At 41.0% G+C, this 17,348-nt stretch overlaps 2 protein-coding genes across 2 annotated transcripts in view; one reads left to right on the forward strand and one right to left on the reverse strand.

Annotated features, from left to right (window-relative positions):
- lmln (leishmanolysin-like (metallopeptidase M8 family)) overlaps nt 1-3,144 on the forward strand; it is a 16,738-nt gene extending 13,594 nt beyond the window's left edge. The window contains exon 16 of the mRNA XM_076112209.1: nt 1,421-3,144. Within this exon, the coding sequence (XP_075968324.1) occupies nt 1,421-1,521 (101 nt within the window). The 3' untranslated portion in view covers nt 1,522-3,144. The remainder of the gene's footprint in view (nt 1-1,420) is intronic.
- lacc1 (laccase (multicopper oxidoreductase) domain containing 1) lies at nt 2,782-7,006 on the reverse strand. The gene is made up of 5 exons (XM_076112210.1): nt 6,420-7,006; nt 5,619-5,797; nt 5,151-5,316; nt 4,567-4,792; nt 2,782-4,148 (listed from the first exon to the last, which is right to left on the reverse strand). The coding sequence occupies exons 1-5, from the start codon at nt 6,907-6,909 to the stop codon at nt 3,971-3,973; spliced, it is 1,239 nt and encodes a 412-aa protein (XP_075968325.1). The 5' UTR covers nt 6,910-7,006; the 3' UTR covers nt 2,782-3,970.
- Between the last annotated feature and the right edge of the window lie 10,342 nt (nt 7,007-17,348).

The following is a 17,348-nucleotide window of genomic DNA, read 5'->3' on the forward strand; positions in this document are numbered from 1 at the left end:
ACATTAATACGATAGTACCACTAGTTATTTAACATTAATACAATAGTACCACGAGTTATTTAACATTAATACTATAGTACCACTAGTTATTTAACATTAATACTATAGTACCACTAGTTATTTAACATTAATACAATAGTACCACTAGTTATTTAACATTAATACAATAGCACCACTAGTTATTTAACATTAATACTATAGTACCACTAGTTATTTAACATTAATACAATAGTACCACTAGTTATTTAACATTAATACAATAGTACCACTAGTTATTTAACATTAATACGATAGTACCACTAGTTATTTAACATTAATACGATAGTACCACTAGTTATTTAACATTAATACTATAGTACCACTAGTTATTTAACATTAATACTATAGTACCACTAGTTATTTAACATTAATACTATAGTACCACTAGTTATTTAACATTAATACTATAGTACCACTAGTTATTTAACATTAATACTATAGTACCACTAGTTATTTAACATTAATACTATAGTACCACTAGTTATTTAACATTAATACTATAGTACCACTAGAGAGACCACAGGGACCAGAGAGACTTTAACCAGGAATGAACAGACTCTTATTGGTGAATTCTTCCCACGGACAGTTTAAACCAGTGTGTCTCATATGTAGTGCTGGGCAACGATTACAATGTTTAATCTCGATTAATCTCATTGTTATGCGCAAAGTTCAATAATTAATTCAAAAGTAGTGTATTGTGCACTTTTATTTTTAAAGTACTGCTATATGAACAAAAGGTCAATAACATTTGGTTTAAACACTTTAAACACATCAGGTTCTTGTTAGCAGCAGTATTCCCTTTACACAGCAGCAGTTATAACACAGTTATAATGATGCTGATCATAGATATTCAGCCGGTGTTCACAACTTTATCTTGTGTGGAAGAGATGACATTTAAATATACTTCTTGAAAACTGCAAACCTATCTACGTCATGTCTTTGTTTGTTAAATTCTCAGTAGTGATAACTAAATGATGCTTATTATACATATTACAAACAAAACACTTAAAAAAATAATTTAAATGAGAATATATATATATATATATATATATATATATATATATATATATATATATATATATATATATATATATATATATATATATATATATATATATATATATATATATATATATATATATATATATATATATATATATATATATATATATATATATATATATATATATATATATATATATATATATATATATATATATATATATATATATATATATATATATATATATATATATATATATATATATATATATATAGCACAAGTTAGATATTATTGAAATGTTCTGGACCTTTTGGAGTTGTATTTGAACACCCTGGTCTAGAGGACGATGTTAACATGAGTTTGTTTGTGTTTGTTCAGACCCCTGCTCCAGCTCTCCAGGTCTGGCCATCACTCTGTGGCTCCTGATGCTCAACCTGCTCCCCCTGGTGGCCGGACTGCTGCTCTGCCACTGCAGCTGATGAAGCCACACACGCACACACTGTGGCTCTTCTTCTTCTTCTTCATCCTCCTCTGGTTCTCGTCTCGAGGATCTTTTTACTGAAAAACAAGTCTTTTTATTGGCTGATGGATCAGCTGAACTTCTTTCTGCGTCATCACATCCTGTTTCCCTCCTTCCTCTGTTTCTTGTCCACATGTGAGGAAGACGAGGAACTGGATCAGTTGTTCCTGCCGAACACAAACCAGGAGTCGTCGTCGCCCGGTGCTCATGAAACCAGTTCAGAGTTTGTTTCTACGTCTGGTTTTAAAGCCAAGAATCAGACTTTTAATCTGAAGGGTCAGCTTACTTCCTGTCAGCGCTGCTGTTATGAAGTTTTAATCGTTCCAACCAGAAAGCTTGTGATGTAAATATGAAAATGACTCTTTTTAGAGGTGAAAGTTTAAATGAAGTATCATTATTATAAAGTGTTCAGTAGGATCCATTCAGCTCCTCCGTCTACATGACAAATGTCACCAACGCTACAGTTCATCTTCATCCAGACTGATGTCACAACCAGTTTAATGGATCAGGACTCGTTAAGATACTGGTCTGTTCATACAGCGGAGAGTGACATGGAGCAGTGCATCATGGGTAATTGTTTCTAAATCTGGGAGTAGTCTACACGGAGCAGTGCATCATGGGGGATTGTTTCTAAAGCAGTGGGAGTAGTCTACACGGAGCAGTGCATCATGGGGGATTGTTTCTAAAGCAGTGGGAGTAGTCTACATGGAGCAGTGCATCATGGGTAATTGTTTCTAAATCTGGGAGTAGTCTACACGGAGCAGTGCATCATGGGGGATTGTGCGAGTAAGGCTGCGTTCCTTTAACTCTGAAGTTCATTTGAATAACTTCCTGTGTGGTGAAGGTTTGGGGTGATGAAGATGATACTTCTCCTTTACAGAAATAGTTTTATATCATTTAGGAAACTGATCTCTAAAAGATTCAACATTTGAATCAGAAGAAAAGATTTATGTAAAAACCCAAAAGGTGTCCATGAACTCCTGTGACTGTTGTCTTGGTCCTCAGATGTTTCACCTCTCAGCAGCACCAGGTCAGACCTGAACACTCGTGCTCCTCAGAGGATGAGCCCTCAGCTCCATGTTGGTCTCATTTTGATGCTGCTTGTTTGGAATGAAACTCTTCTTCTGTGGTTCTTTATTGTAGCTCGTTACTTCCTGTTGACCTGCTGTGTGATATTATTATTATTATTATATTTATATCAGAAGCAGAAGAACGAGTCTTTTTGTTTGAGGACTGAATGTTTAGTTTTTATTTATTTATTGAAGCAACATAGTTTCTCATGTGACTGACGTGTCAACAGGAAGTTGAACAAAACAAACTGCTGCTTTAATGTTTACAGATGAAATATGATTATTTATGACATCATTCATTACAGTTATTGTTCTTAGTTCTTATTCCTTTGAAGGGCATTTCACCTAAAACTCATTTGTTATTATTGTCTGTTGTTAACATGTTTATTCATTAGGACTGAATCTGATTGGAAAGAAAAAGTCGGCTTTGATAGAAACATGTTTTAATTATTATTTTTAGAAAAAGGGCTGAGATGTTTGTCTGTCAGAATAAACGCTGTCCGTCTCCCAAAGACGTCCGTGTCTTTGTGTCTTTAACAGGAAGTGGTGACGTCACAGAAACACACAACGAGACGATATTTAATGATTGGAGAGCTTCAGTTCATGGATTCATTTGCATCTGTTATGAAACTATTTAAGAATAAACAAACAGTTAAATGAGTTTTAAATAAGAGACAAACCTAATTAATCATCGTCATATTTATTTATGAGATAATAAATGTACTCTGACAGCGGTCAGATTTCCCACCTCTGCTGGCAGCCCTGAACTACTCATTAATGTTAATGAGTTCTTTAAATAATTAAAACATTTATTGATATTAAAATTAATCTGAATCAGTTTTCATTCATTAGGAGAGAAAATATTTCACTTTAATATTTAGAATCACACTCGGTACAAGTACAAATACTTCACTCTGAAAATACTTCACTGTGGTATTAGTACTTTTACAGTAAGAGTACTAAAATCTATGTGTAAAAGTACTGTTCCAGTAAAAGTACTTATACCACAGTGTAAAAGTACTGTTACAGTAAGAGTACTTATACCACAGTGTAAAAGTACCCTCTATCTGAGCTCCTTTAGCACTTTTTCTATTCGACTTATGTAAAGTCATTAAAGTTGTCAGATAAAAGTAGAAGTATAAATCAAGCAGTAATTGAGTAAAAGTACTTAGTTACATTCCACCACTGGAGATAAAGTTAAAGGGGTTTATTTTCTGTATATTACCTGAGAGTTGTTAGTGATCTGGTTCCACCAGGTGTCTCCAGCTGTCCTCTACCTGCCTGTTATTAGAGACACCAGTCCCACCAGTAGTCCCTGATGTGTCTTCTGTCCCCCCGTCAGTCCGTTCCCCTGATCCACAGGAAGCCCACCTGGGTGCCGAAGTTGAGTCCGTCCCTGACGTGTGAGAAGAAGTCCTCTGGGTGACAGGAGGTGCAGGGCGTCACAGAGGACCGCTCCGTCTCCATGTCGTCATGGATGTGTTCAGGAAGGACGCCTCCTCTCTGGAGGAGGACTCTGTTACATTAGAGACACAGTAGAAGTAAACTTTACTGTCCAACAAAGAGGACGATCACAATATAAAGACTCAAGAGGAAGAAGTAAAGCCTGACGAGGAGACGTGTCTACTGTCCTCCTGTCCTCTACTGTCTTCCTGTCTTCTATTGTCTACTGTCTTCTACTGCCCTCCTGTCTTCTACTGTCCTCTACTGTCTTCTACAGCCCTCTACTGTCTTCTACCGTCCTCTACTGCCCTCCTGTCTTCTACTGTCCTCTACTGTCTTCTACAGCCCTCTACTGTCTTCTACCGTCCTCTACTGCCCTCCTGTCTTCTACTGTCCTCTACTGTCTTCTACAGCCCTCTACTGTCTTCTACCGTCTTCTACTGCCCTCCTGTCCTCTACTGCCCTCTACCGTCCTCCTTACTGTCCCCCACCTGTTGGCGAGTCGTATGTTGACGTGCGGTCTGTCTGACTCTGGATCAGTGACACAGTCCTCGTGTACATGAGTGAAGTCGTTGATCTGATCTCTATTCAGCGTGAAACAACATCCTCCGACCGAGGGTCCCACGGCAACCACGATGTCTGTCACCCGGCAACCGAATACCGTCACCATGGCCCCCACCGTCGCCATGGCAACGCCCATCAGCGTCCCCTTCCAGCCTGAGGAAGTACAAGTACACCAAGTACTGCACTGAGGTACACCAAGTACTGCACTGAAGTACTTTATACTTTACTACACTACAGCTTTAGTATGTCCTCTTCTGTCTCATATTTTTATTTTATTTATTTATCCGACTGTAAACACAATATGCCTCCTCTGGATTAATAAAGTTATCTCATATTAATAAACTGTATATTATGATGTATATTACTTTTATTTATATATATATATATATATATATATATATATATATATATATATATATATATATATATATATATATATATATATATATATATATATATATATATATATATATATATATATATATATATTTAGAGGTATTCTGTGTCTGACCTGCGTGAGCGGCTCCGATGACCCTCTTCCTCTGGTCAGCCAATAGGATCGTCATACAGTCGGCTCCTGGAGCCCCCACCACCACACCGGGCCGGTCCGTCACCATGGCGTCGTAGCGCTCCGGCTCGGCTCGGCCCACGACCCAAACATGGCTGCCGTGGTCCACCTGCAGGAGACCACGCATATCAATCAATTAACTTTACTTACAAAGTCATCAACGACAAACAAACTCTTTGGACCTCTCACTCCTCACGGAGAGTCAGACACTAAACATCCAGATGTTTCTGTTGTGTATACGTGTACGTTTAAAAGTTTAACATTATATTAATGATTCCTAAACACACTGGAGTACCCGAACGATTCACAAACACACTGGAGTACCCGAACGATTCACAAACACACTGGAGTACCTTAACGATTCACAAACACACTGGAGTACCTTAACGATTCACAAACACACTGGAGTACCTTGACCAGACGAAGAGGCCGAGGGTAGAACCCGGCATGGAGGCCCAGTCGCCGTCGGTTCTCCGTCACCACGGCCTCAGGGTCCCTCCTCCTCCTGCTGCTGAACAGGTTCAGAGAGGACAAGGACGGGATGGAGGAGACACCACCACTACGAGTACTGAACCCATGACCAAAACACTCTGGGGGGTGGGGGGGAGACAGAGAGACAAAGAGAGACAGACAGACAGACAGAGACAAAGAGACAGAGAGAGAGACAGACAGACGGACAGACATAGAGACAGCCAGACAGAGAGAGAGACAGACATAGAGACAGACAGACAAAGAGACAGACAAAGAGACAGACAGACAGTTTTAGAGTGATACCGTCTCCATTCTGTATATGTTTCAGTACTTTGTCTATAAGGAGATCAGATATCAGATATGAAGGAAAACATTTTATTAAAATGCAGCTTAGTGAACAGTTTGTATAACGAGACTTATTACATATGTTTAAACAGTGTGTGAAGTGATAAGAGCATTAAAGAGGAAGAGACTTTAATGTTCTTCTCTTCTAATTCTTTCACTTTTTTCTCATAATCGTAACAGTCACTTTATGAACATTGGACTTCTATATTTTGTTGTTTTATTATATTTTTAGGATGCATTTTTAACACATTAAATGTACCTTTTATGACATTTTCAGTTATTTATATATATGTATATACATGTATATATATATATTGTGGGTCATCACATGAACTAATACAGTTTTAAAGTTGTTAAACTTTTCAGGTAAAATGTTTTTTAATTTTTTTAACCGACCTGGAATCAGCGATGACGTCAGAACCCTGACTCCGCCCTTCAGCGCGGGCAGCTGCTGCAGAAACCGGGACACCTGTTGTTCTACCTGGACCGCGTCATCACCACTAGGTGGGTCCCCCGCAGAGTGGGCGGAGCCTGCGCAGCTCGGACATGTGAGCCGGTGGTCCACGTGGTAGTGGAAGGTGTACACTTCCGTAAACAGCTGCAGCTGGTAGAGGAGCAGCACGTCACGACCTCGCGGGGTCGTGTAGACCCGGACCGAGCTCAGGTCCAGCTGGTCCACGGTCTGTTTGAACCGGTACAGACGCTCCGCGGTGGAGCCCGAGTCCAGCACGTGCACGCTGCTGCTGCACGCGCTCAGACACGCGTCTCCGGTACCGCACAGCAGGAAGACGTGAGACGGAGATGCGGGTTCATCCTCCGGTAGAGACGCGGCGGTGCAGCGCGGACCGCAGCCGTGGATCATATCCACAAGGACGGCCTCAGTCATCACGGAGAGACGGAGGTATCGAACACACGGTACACGGTCACGAGCCGCTTTATACACATGATGGACAGATGAAACACCCAGAAACCACAGCGACACAGTTTACTTCCTGGAGCCATGGCCCCGCCCACACTGGAAACTCCACACACACACACACACACACACACACACAGGAACACGTACACACACACATACACACAGGAACAGACACACACACACACACACAGGAACACGTACACACATACACACACACATACACAGACTCACCTGATGAGGAAATTCCCAGGTTGTTAAACTGCTGTGTCAGCAGTTTAATTTGACCTCAGAACAAACTGATTACAGTCTTTAAACAATCAGAAGAAGAAGAAGAAGAAGGAGTCTGATAAACACCAGAAGAAGATTTATTACATTAAACGTCTAAAACTTTTGTGTACTTTTATTGTGTTTTTCTGGATCGGGCTTCTAGTTCCACAGGTGGAAAGTACATGAACTCAAGTACAAGTATGAGCTTTATGAACTTTGCTGAAGTATTTATATTTATGTATTCTACACCTCATACATTTTTACTGTTGTACTTTTATCTGACAGCTTTCATTACTTTACAGAAACAAGTACAGCAGTACATGTCTTTGTTTAATGCATGAGTAATAATACTCTAATGATATAACATATATTAGTACAACAGTCAGAGTTTGAATATTTTACTGTAACAGAGTATTATTACAATGTGGTGTTAGTACTTTTAATGTAACTGAGTACTTTTACACAGTGGTATTAGTACTCTTACTGTCAGAGTATTATCCATGTGTGGTATTCGTACTTTTACTGTAACAACGTATTGTGTAGTACTTATACACAGTGGTATTAGTATTTAAATATTACATTATATTCAAATCCTTCAGTGGAACTTGAACAGAATCTCTTGTTGTTCTTCTTCTCACCAGCAGGAGGCTCCAGATACTCTGATATATACTCTACTACTATCATCTTCATCACCTTCACCTTCATCATCTTTATCATCATCTTCATCATCATCTTCATCTTCTCTCTTCATGTCTGTCCTCCTTCAGAGGATTCAACGTGAATCAAAGCCTCCCTCCCTTCCCTCCCTTCCTCCCTCTCTTCCTCCCTCCCTTCCTTCCTCCCGCCCTCCCTCTCCTCCCTTCCTCCCTTCCTTCCTCCCTTCCTCCCTTCCTTCCTTCCTTCCTCCCTCCCTCCCTTCCTCCCTCCCTCTCTTCCTCCCTCCCTTCCTTCCTCCCTCCCTTCCTTCCTCCCTTCCCTCCCTCCCTCCCTCCCTATCTTCCTTCCTCCCTTCCTCCCTTCCTCCCTCCCTTCCTTCCTCCCTTCCTTCCTCCCTCCCTCCCTCCCTCTCTTCCTCCCTCCCTCTCTTCCTTCCTCCCTCCCTCCCCCTCTTCCTCCCTTCCTTCCTCCCTTCCTCCCTCCCTTCCTTCCTCCCTCCCTCCCTCCCTCTCTTCCTCCCTCCCTCTCTTCCTTCCTCCCTCCCTCTCTTCCTTCCTCCCTTCCTCCCTCCCTTCTTTCCTCCCTTCCTTCCTCCCTTCCCTCCCTTCCTCCCCTCCCTCTCTTACTCCCCTCCCTCCCTTCCTTCCTCCCTCCCCTCCCTTCCTTCCTCCCTTTCCTCCCTCCCCCTCGCTTCCTCCCTCCCTTCCTTCCTTCCTCCCTTCCTCCCTCCCTCCCTCCCTTCCTTCCTCCCCTCCCTTCCTCCCTCCCTCTCTTCCTTCCTCCCTTCCTCCCTCCCCTTCTTTCCTCCCTTCCTTCCTCCCTTCCCTCCCTTCCTCCCTCCCTCTCTTACTCCCTCCCTCCCTTCCTTCCTCCCTCCCCTCCCTGTCCTTCCTCCCTTCCTCCCTCCCCTCGCTTCCTCCCTCCTTCCTTCCTTCCTCCCTTCCTCCCTCCCTCCCTCCCTTCCTTCCTCCCTCCCTTCCTCCCTCCCTTCCTTCCTTCCTCCCTTCCTCCCTCCCCTCCCTTCCTTCCTCCCTTCCTCCCTCCCCTCCCTTCCTTCCTCCCTCCCCTCCTCCCTTCCTTCCTCCCTCCCCTCCCTTCCTCCCTCCCTCCCTTCCTTCCTCCCTTCCTCCCTCCCCTCCCTTCCTCCCCTCCCTCCCTTCCTTCCTCCCTTCCTCCCTCCCTTCCTCCCTTCCTTCCTTCCTCCCTTCCTTCCTCCCTCCCTGTTGATTGTTGTGTTCGGGTGTTTTTTCTACACTTTAGCTTGATATTGTTGTTTTTATATCAGATAAAATATAAAGAGATTCAATATTCTGGACCTTTATTTTAATACGTTGCTTCTGTATTTTAATAAACTGTAAAGCTTGTTTATTTCCCTTTGAAGCCACATTAGTGGGAGAGCAGCAGAGCTGAGGAGGTGGGCGTCGCTCATGGTTCATCAGAGAGAGAGAGAGAGAGAGAGAGAGAGAGAGAGAGAGAGAGGAGAGAGAGAGAGAGAGAGAGAGAGAGAGAGAGAGAGAGAGAGAGAGAGAGAGAGAGAGAGAGAGAGAGAGAGAGAGAGAGAGAGTACTGTCCATGCAGGATTCTGATTGTTCTTATTTATTTAAGTTATTGTTATTTATTCAAACAAACAGAAGAAAGAAACTCCGTCTCTCCTCCTGCTAGACTAAGCCCACCCCAGTGCATGCTGGTCCTACCTGTCTACTCCTATCTACAGCCACAGGAGCCCAGTGTTATTAGTATTACTAAACTGATCTTAATATATCAAACAATCAATCTAATCAAATAAGTAAACAATACTAATTCATTAAATAACAAAATACTAACATCAAATAAATAGCTCCAACAATAATAATTTAAACAAGCTGCGTCTCTTTAGATCAGGGGTCTCAAACTCCCGGCCCGCGGGCCAAATCCGGACCGCCACGTCATTTTATGTGGCCCGCGAATCCGCCAGCAAAATTAAAAAAAATAAAATAAAATTTGAAGTTAGACTTGATAATAAAAATATCCCCATAGTCGAAGTTATGAGATAGAAAGTCAAAATGATGAGATACTTAAACACACAGTCACAGAAGCAGCTCTTTGGCTGGTTACTGTACATATGACATGTAAATGTATTGTGAGTACATTGAAGACTACTTTAAACGTGTCTTAACAACACATGAAATACTTCACGTGGGATTGTGCAAACGCACCCTTGAAAGGATTTTAAGCTTTGAACAAAGTTATTATAATAACTTGTGTTTGATATTTGTCTTTAATAGTTTGATCTTCGAGAGAGTAATGTGGGTTTCTTAACCCTAAATTAAAAGGATTTAAGTTATAATAACAGAAATGTGCTTAAATATATTTTTACATTTATATAACTGCATGTACTAATAATCAAATGCAGAGACAGTTATTTACCAATATGTTAGGAGAAGTTACATTTACAACCGGCCCTTTGAGGGAAACATGATGCTGATGTGGCCCAGAGTGAAGATGAGTTTGAGACCCCTGCTTTAGATGATTCTTCTAGAATATTTAAAATGAGTAAATATGATATTTAATGATCCTCATTAATCAGAAGAAGTATGGAGGATATTTATATATATATTTATATATTCATATATATATATATATATAAATATATAGGACTAAAGCTGGCATCAGAATAAATCATTATATTATTATTAAGCACCTATTTATTTATGTTTCTGTCTTGATTTTATTTATTATATTTGTAACGAGCAGAAACCCTCATGAGTTTATGAGACTAAATATATATCTGATGTTTTATTTTATTACAGAATGACGAGTTATTTCATACTTCGCTCTTCAAATAATAAACAATAAATATCAATCAGTTTCATAATAAATAAATGATATAATATATGTAATAAAGGTCAGCTTTGGTCCTCACTCATTTTATTTATTTATTATATATATAATGTGTATTTATTATTGGTATGAATTCTTGAACAGAATAGTTCCTGTTGATATTGATCAGCTCATTCACATATTTAAAGAGACAGTACCTCAGCGTGTCTCAAACAAAATATTGATGATCAATAAACAAACTGTGTTTATGATAACTCATCATGTTTATTGATAACCGGGTCGGTCGGTACCCGCTGACAAGAGACCAGACCCGGAACGTCGTGCATGGCGCTGTCTCGGGCACGCGCCCCCCGTTCCGGTCCGTCCTACCGGAGGGCAGCACCGGAGAGCGCGTGAGAGAGAGCGAGAGCGGAGAGACGGAGGAAGCACCAGGACTCAGCTCGAGGAGCATCGCACCGGAGCTTCATCTTCTTCTGAACCGGTAAGAGGCGCTCCGTGTCTCCGCTGTGTGTCCGTGGTTCTCCCGGCTGAAGGCGCGCTGCTTGCTCGGTTTACCGGCGCCAGCTCCCGGTAACGGGAAGCCCGGTCCGTCACACGCACCGAGCTCCTCGTGCACGAGCAGTTCTTCAACAAACGGGGTTTGTTTGTTTAAAGCTTGATTGTGTTGATTATGTGAAGGAGATGAGGACACTTTATGAGGACAGAGGACAGACAGGAGAGTGTCTCACGTGTCTCTGTCTCTAAGGACAGAGGAGACAGACAGGAGAGTGTCTCACGTGTCTCCTCTAAGGACAGAGGAGACAGACAGGAGAGTGTGTCACGTGTCTCTGTCTCTAAGGACAGAGGAGACAGACAGGAGAGTGTCTCACGTGTCTCCTCTAAGGACAGAGGAGACAGACAGGAGAGTGTGTCACGTGTCTTTGTCTCTAAGGACAGAGGAGACAGACAGGAGAGTGTGTCACGTGTCTTTGTCTCTAAGGACAGAGGAGACAGACAGGAGAGTGTCTCACGTGTCTCTTTCTCTAAGGACAGAGGAGACAGACAGGAGAGTGTCTTACATGTCTCTGTCTCTAAGGACAGAGGAGACAGACAGGAGTGTGTCTTCCTCACCAACACAGAGACAAATAAAAGCTTTTGAAGATCAAACACGTTTAAATAAATAAATCAACTTTTTTCACTTCATGAAACTAAAAACATTAAACTGACGATGACATCACTCACTGTTGACATTCGTATTTAGTTGTTGATGCTCTGATATGTATTTAGTGTAATGTGTAAACGGTCCCGTTTGATTGTTTGTTTTGTTCATAAAATGTTTTATAATCTTATTTTACATTTTTAATTTCGTGTTTTTTTGATAAAATGGTGAAAGACGAACTCAAACATCTTTAGTTTAGAAACAATATTAATATTTAATGAGATTCAAGAAGAATTTATTCTTAACAAATGACTGAAACTGATAATAGTTGTTGACAATAATGAATAATTGATTAATTGATTAATCGCTGCAGCTCTAATATTCTGATACATCAAACATAATGTCTGCATTATTCTCTCGTTGATTGACTGACCGATGAGATCGACTTCATTGATGCTTCTGAAGGTAAACGTTAGTCACTCTCATATTTCATTCATTCAACAGATGTTTTTACTTCATTCACTAATAACCGTCAGTAAGCTCCTCCTCCTCCTGCAGTGCATTGTGGGAGATCACTTAAGTTATTTCTAAATGTTCTTGCTTCTGTTTCTCGTCTGAAAGCAGAAACTTTTCTTTTTTCTCTTCGTGATGTTTCTTCATGAGAGAAATACAACTTCTTTAGACAGAAACATAAATATTAATATTTAAATCAATAAATGATCAACGAATCCTGAACTGACGTGTTTGTTAAACATACACATGATTGTTGGAGCCATGATGTGGTTTTGTTGTTTTCTTTTGTCTTTGAGGGTAACGCAAGGTGGATTTATATATGCAGTTCAGACATTGAACACCGGGTGGCGCATTGGCAGAAAGTGCATATAGGTAAGTGCCTGGTGATGAGAATCAGGTGTGTGTGGACGGGAAGCTAACAGTGTTTGACCGTGTCAGCCGGCGTGTCAGCGTGGAGTTTCGAGGTCTGATATTGTCCTGTCATGTATCCTGTGGTGTTCTGTTAGGGTGTCAATGTGCAAACGGAATAAATGGATCAACGGATCGAAAGAAGAAGACAGCGCACTGGACAGTGAAATGTTTGTGCAACACGCGTCCGAACAAGTTCTCCCGTTCGGCCCCCAGTGGCTTTAAGATATAAAATAGATATTTGTTAAAGTCAGTACAATGATCTTTATTACATCCTGTTATCATAATAATATTAATCAGCTGTTATCACTGCTAGATGAGTCTAAACCTGCAGCAAACTATAGATTATATTATTGATTCATCTGATGATTATTTCCTTTTATTAATCTCTTTGCCTGAAAATTGTTTAAAATGATCATAATTCCTCAAAGATGACATCTGGATAACAGTCAAAACCCCAAAACATCCAGTTTATTATCTCAGCAGGTGTGAAGCTGTGTGGAGATCATGCGTGTGTGTGTGTGTGTGTGTGTGTGTGTGTGTGGTTCTTTGAGTCTATTAGTAATAGTAATAGTATTAGTAGTATTAGTAATAGTAGTGGTAGTAATAGTAACAGTCGTAGTAAACGTAGTGGGATTAGTAGTAGTAGACGTATACAGAGTGTCAGTATCAGTCAGTGTAAACACAGACACCAGTCATCCTCCTCCTCCTTTTCCTCCTCCTCCTCCTCCTCGTCTTCCTCAGCTGTGTCTGTGTTGTGAGTCAAACAGCTGAATGTCACTGCAGCTCAATCTGACACCTCTCTACGCTGCCCGCCGGCATCGAGCGGCCGGTCTGCACCAAACCAGCTCGCCGAGCTGCAGCCGAGGGGGATTACAGCAAAGACCTGACCCCCCCCCCCCACATGGCTGATGACAGGAAACAAAACCCACCACCAGCCTCCATCATCCTGTTGGCTTTATGTTCCCTCTTTACACCACGAGGTAAACAGCTGTAATGAGATTATCCGTCCTCTTCATGTCTTCCTAATTTACCCCACGCTATAGCGCTCAATGGGGACGAATGGCGCTAATTGTTGTTGTTGGTATTCTGATACGGTGGCAGCATTAGGCTGTGTTCCACCACGGGAGGACTAATCACCAGGGAGGACTCCACACAGCATCTGTGAGTGTGTGTGTGTCTCGTTTAGATCACGTTGTGGGGACGCAGCGTTTTATGGGGGAGTAAAAGGACATGTCCACATTTCTCAAAACAATACTCACTTAATAACTTCTCCTGTTCATTGTGGTCACAAAGACTGGTTCTTTGTGTCTTTATGGACGATATCACAAGATTCAACACAATGTTGGTCGGCCACGATAACAGAACGATGTTCTCAAGAATTATGCAACGCCTGTTTTGTCTCTTTCTTTCTCTGTGTTTCACCGTCTTGTTGTAGCGTATCAGAGCAAAATGGAACTACAAACTGCATTTCGTTCTACAATGACAAAAACAATTAGCGTTGTAACCTTGTAAAAGGTAACAACTTGCTAGCATATGTCTGATTTAGTGTTATTGTGGTTCTTTAAACCTATGGTTCTGTTAGATTGCTGCTGGACCACCCCGTTAATACAGCTGCGTGTGGGAGAGTAAACAGTTTTTGACTGTAGTAAAAATTTTGTTTTTCAGAGGCTTAACACCAACAAATATGCACTGAAGTAGAATATTTTGTTAGATGAAAACATGTTGGACTTTTGGACTGAGACATTTAAAGTGCCGAGTCGATCGCTATGTGTGCGTTTGAAAGGGGAAGAGAAGTTAGAAGCCGGTGGACTTTTGCACAACTTCAACAATAAAATAAAAATAAACAAACATAGCAGAGATAAATAATATCACAGAGCATGAAGAGGCAAAAAGCCAACTGGGCTCATTTGAAGCCTTCACCTATATAATATTACAGAGAACATAACATGAATATACATAAGATGTGACTACGTAAAATATTATTGACAAGATATTTTTACAAGATATGAAATATGATAACAATATCAATACATTACAAACAACAAAAGAAGAAGAACATGTAATTGTGTCAAGTGTGTGCGTGTGAGAGTAAGCCTGGGCTTTAAGTTATTAATGATAATAATTTAAATATCCAGTTTGTGAATGAAAGCTTCAAACTATGCGGTACAGCTTTAGTAGTTACACATGTAGCCCTTAAACTTCAGGAAAGATTAGCAAACTGCTAACGTGTCTATTTGGTGTTTCCTTGGTTTTAAACCAAACAGAAAAGGAGAACCAGAGAAAATTTGTCGGATGGAAACACCACAAATCTTACAACTCACCGTCCAACAGAAACCCCAGTCTGCCGCAGTCGAAGCTTAAAGCTGGAGTTCCCCCTCGTAAACCTTTACGCCGTTAGCAACATGTGCTGAGGTCGGCACAAAAACGCTGTTGTGGAGGATTTATTGGACGGCGTCTCAAAGATGTGTCGCTCACCAGGACGTTAAAGAACAAACTCCTGATAAAACAGAAGTAAAATACATTTACATCAGCAGATCAGCTTTATTTTGTATTATACTTTGCTTTTTTGGTTTCATATAACAGCTTTTTTCTTTTTACAGTGTTTGACTCCACCCCTTTTAGCTTTGATGAGTGTCATGTCTGATGATGATTTCATATATCATCGTTTTTCTGAAAGCAATATTACAGAAGGGAAATTCCAATATTGACCGACACTAATTGTAAATATTTTTGCACGTTTTGGGTCATTCCTGCATGTGTGCATGAATAGAGTCTCATTGATTCAAAGACTGAGGACAACTAAAACCCAAATTATGAAAATGCTCAGCGGGACAACGTGTCAAAGGAGGACTGGACTCACTGGAGGTCAGGGGCCTCACACTGATAGTTAATCCAGTTTATGTGTGTTGGCTCTGAACCCGGTTCCTCTCTCTCTGCACACAGCTGGGTTTCATTCTCCGTCCTATAAAACAGAGTCTCTCGTGTTCTCACCTTCGCTCTCTGCAGGATCAGATCTGAGTCCTTAAAGCTGAATGAAAACCACCGAGACGGTTAAAGAGGTTTTAGTTCACTGCAGACAGACAAACATGGATAAGAACCCAGAGAGGTTTTGTTAGTATAACGAAGTAATTAACTAGAAATAGGTGAAACAAATCTATCTCAGGTTAACAATGACATCATCATGATGTTATCATTACCGTCCAAACCTGCACATTTTGATATTTTGAGATATTTCTTCTTCCACCTCTCGTTTTCAGTGGGACTATTTCTTGAGCAGTAAGTAGTTCCAGTGAGATCTGAGAGCAGCTGAGTGTCAGTAGGTGGAGGGATGTTAACCTCATTCCCGTCACATATTCATGTCTTCATGCTTATTTTATTATAGATCCATCTGCAGATTATCAGTCAGGTTAATCAAGTAGTCGTCTTTAAAATATTAGAAAACTGTGAATAATCTCAGAGTCCAAGATGACGTCGTCAAATGTCCAGTTTTCTTCATTTTATTATGAAATAAATAATGAACGTTCATTTATGAACGTGGATCCATCAAACGTTTACTAAAACAGTTCATGATCATTCAGATAGTCGTTGATTTAATCAATTGACTAATGTAGCCGAGGACATAACGAATCGACGATGATGAATAATTTACAATAATATAAATGATAGAAAAAACAAATACAGATTGTCACATTTTAGAAGCTGCAACCATCAAACAATAAAATCACTGATTCATTTTCGGTAGATCGACCAATCAGATCAGCACCATGAAAGAGACACACACACACACACACACGCACAGTCAGCTCATAAAGTGGCAACACATCAAAGGAGACGCTCCCATCAGTGTGATGGAGGAAGAGGAGCAGCCGGAGGGGAAGAGCTGCTGTGACTGAAGTGCTTTCTAATTCACACAATGGTGTGTGTGCGTGCGTGCGTGTGTGTGTGTGTGTGCGTGCGTGTGTGTGTGCGTGCGTGCGTGTGTGTGCACTGATGTGGGTCTTTATCTGGCGACACATCAAGTAAATCTGGTTTGAGCTGAAGACTGCAGAGCAGCAGGAAGTAGGACTGACTGACTGAGAGGAAGAGCGACACACTTATTAAATATAATGTAAATATAGAGCTGCAACCAACCGTTATCGTCATCTATTAGTCGCTTTATTGTTTTCTTTATTAATCAATCAATCACTTGTTAGAGACATTCGAGACGTTGGAGACGTTGTAGACGTTAGAGACGTTGTAGACGTTGTAGACGTTAGAGGCGTTAGAGACGTTGTAGGCGTTGTAGACGTTAGAGATGTTGTAGGCCTTGTAGACGTAGGCGTTGTAGACATTAGAGACGTAGGCCTTGTAGACGTTGTAGGCCTTGTAGGCGTTGTAGATGTTAGAGACGTAGGCGTTGTAGGCCTTGTAGACGTTCGAGACGTTGTAGGCGTTAGAGACGTTGTAGGCGTTGTAGACGTTAGAGAACTTGTAGGCATTGTAGACGTTAGAGACGTTGTAGGTGTTGTAGACGTTGTAGGCGTTAGAGACGTTGTAGGCCTTGTAGGCGTTGTAGACGTTAGAGACGTAGGCGTTGTAGACGTTAGAGACGTAGGCGTTG

Source organism: Anarhichas minor, unplaced genomic scaffold (genome assembly GCF_050575085.1).
Source record: "Anarhichas minor isolate MPS153535 unplaced genomic scaffold, ASM5057508v1 ptg000048l, whole genome shotgun sequence".
NCBI classification, from domain to species: Eukaryota; Metazoa; Chordata; class Actinopteri; order Perciformes; family Anarhichadidae; genus Anarhichas; species Anarhichas minor.

Excerpts from the sequence above, each read along its gene's own strand:
- lacc1 (XM_076112210.1), bottom strand. The coding sequence starts at position 6,909 with ATGACTGAGGCCGTCCTTGTGGATATGATCCACGGCTGCGGTCCGCGC. Across the intron at positions 5,317-5,618 it reads GGCCTCTTCGTCTGGTCAAG|GTGGACCACGGCAGCCATGT; the intron begins GTACTCCAGTGT and ends GGTCTCCTGCAG. Across the intron at positions 4,793-5,150 it reads CATCGGAGCCGCTCACGCAG|GCTGGAAGGGGACGCTGATG; the intron begins GTCAGACACAGA and ends GTACTTCCTCAG.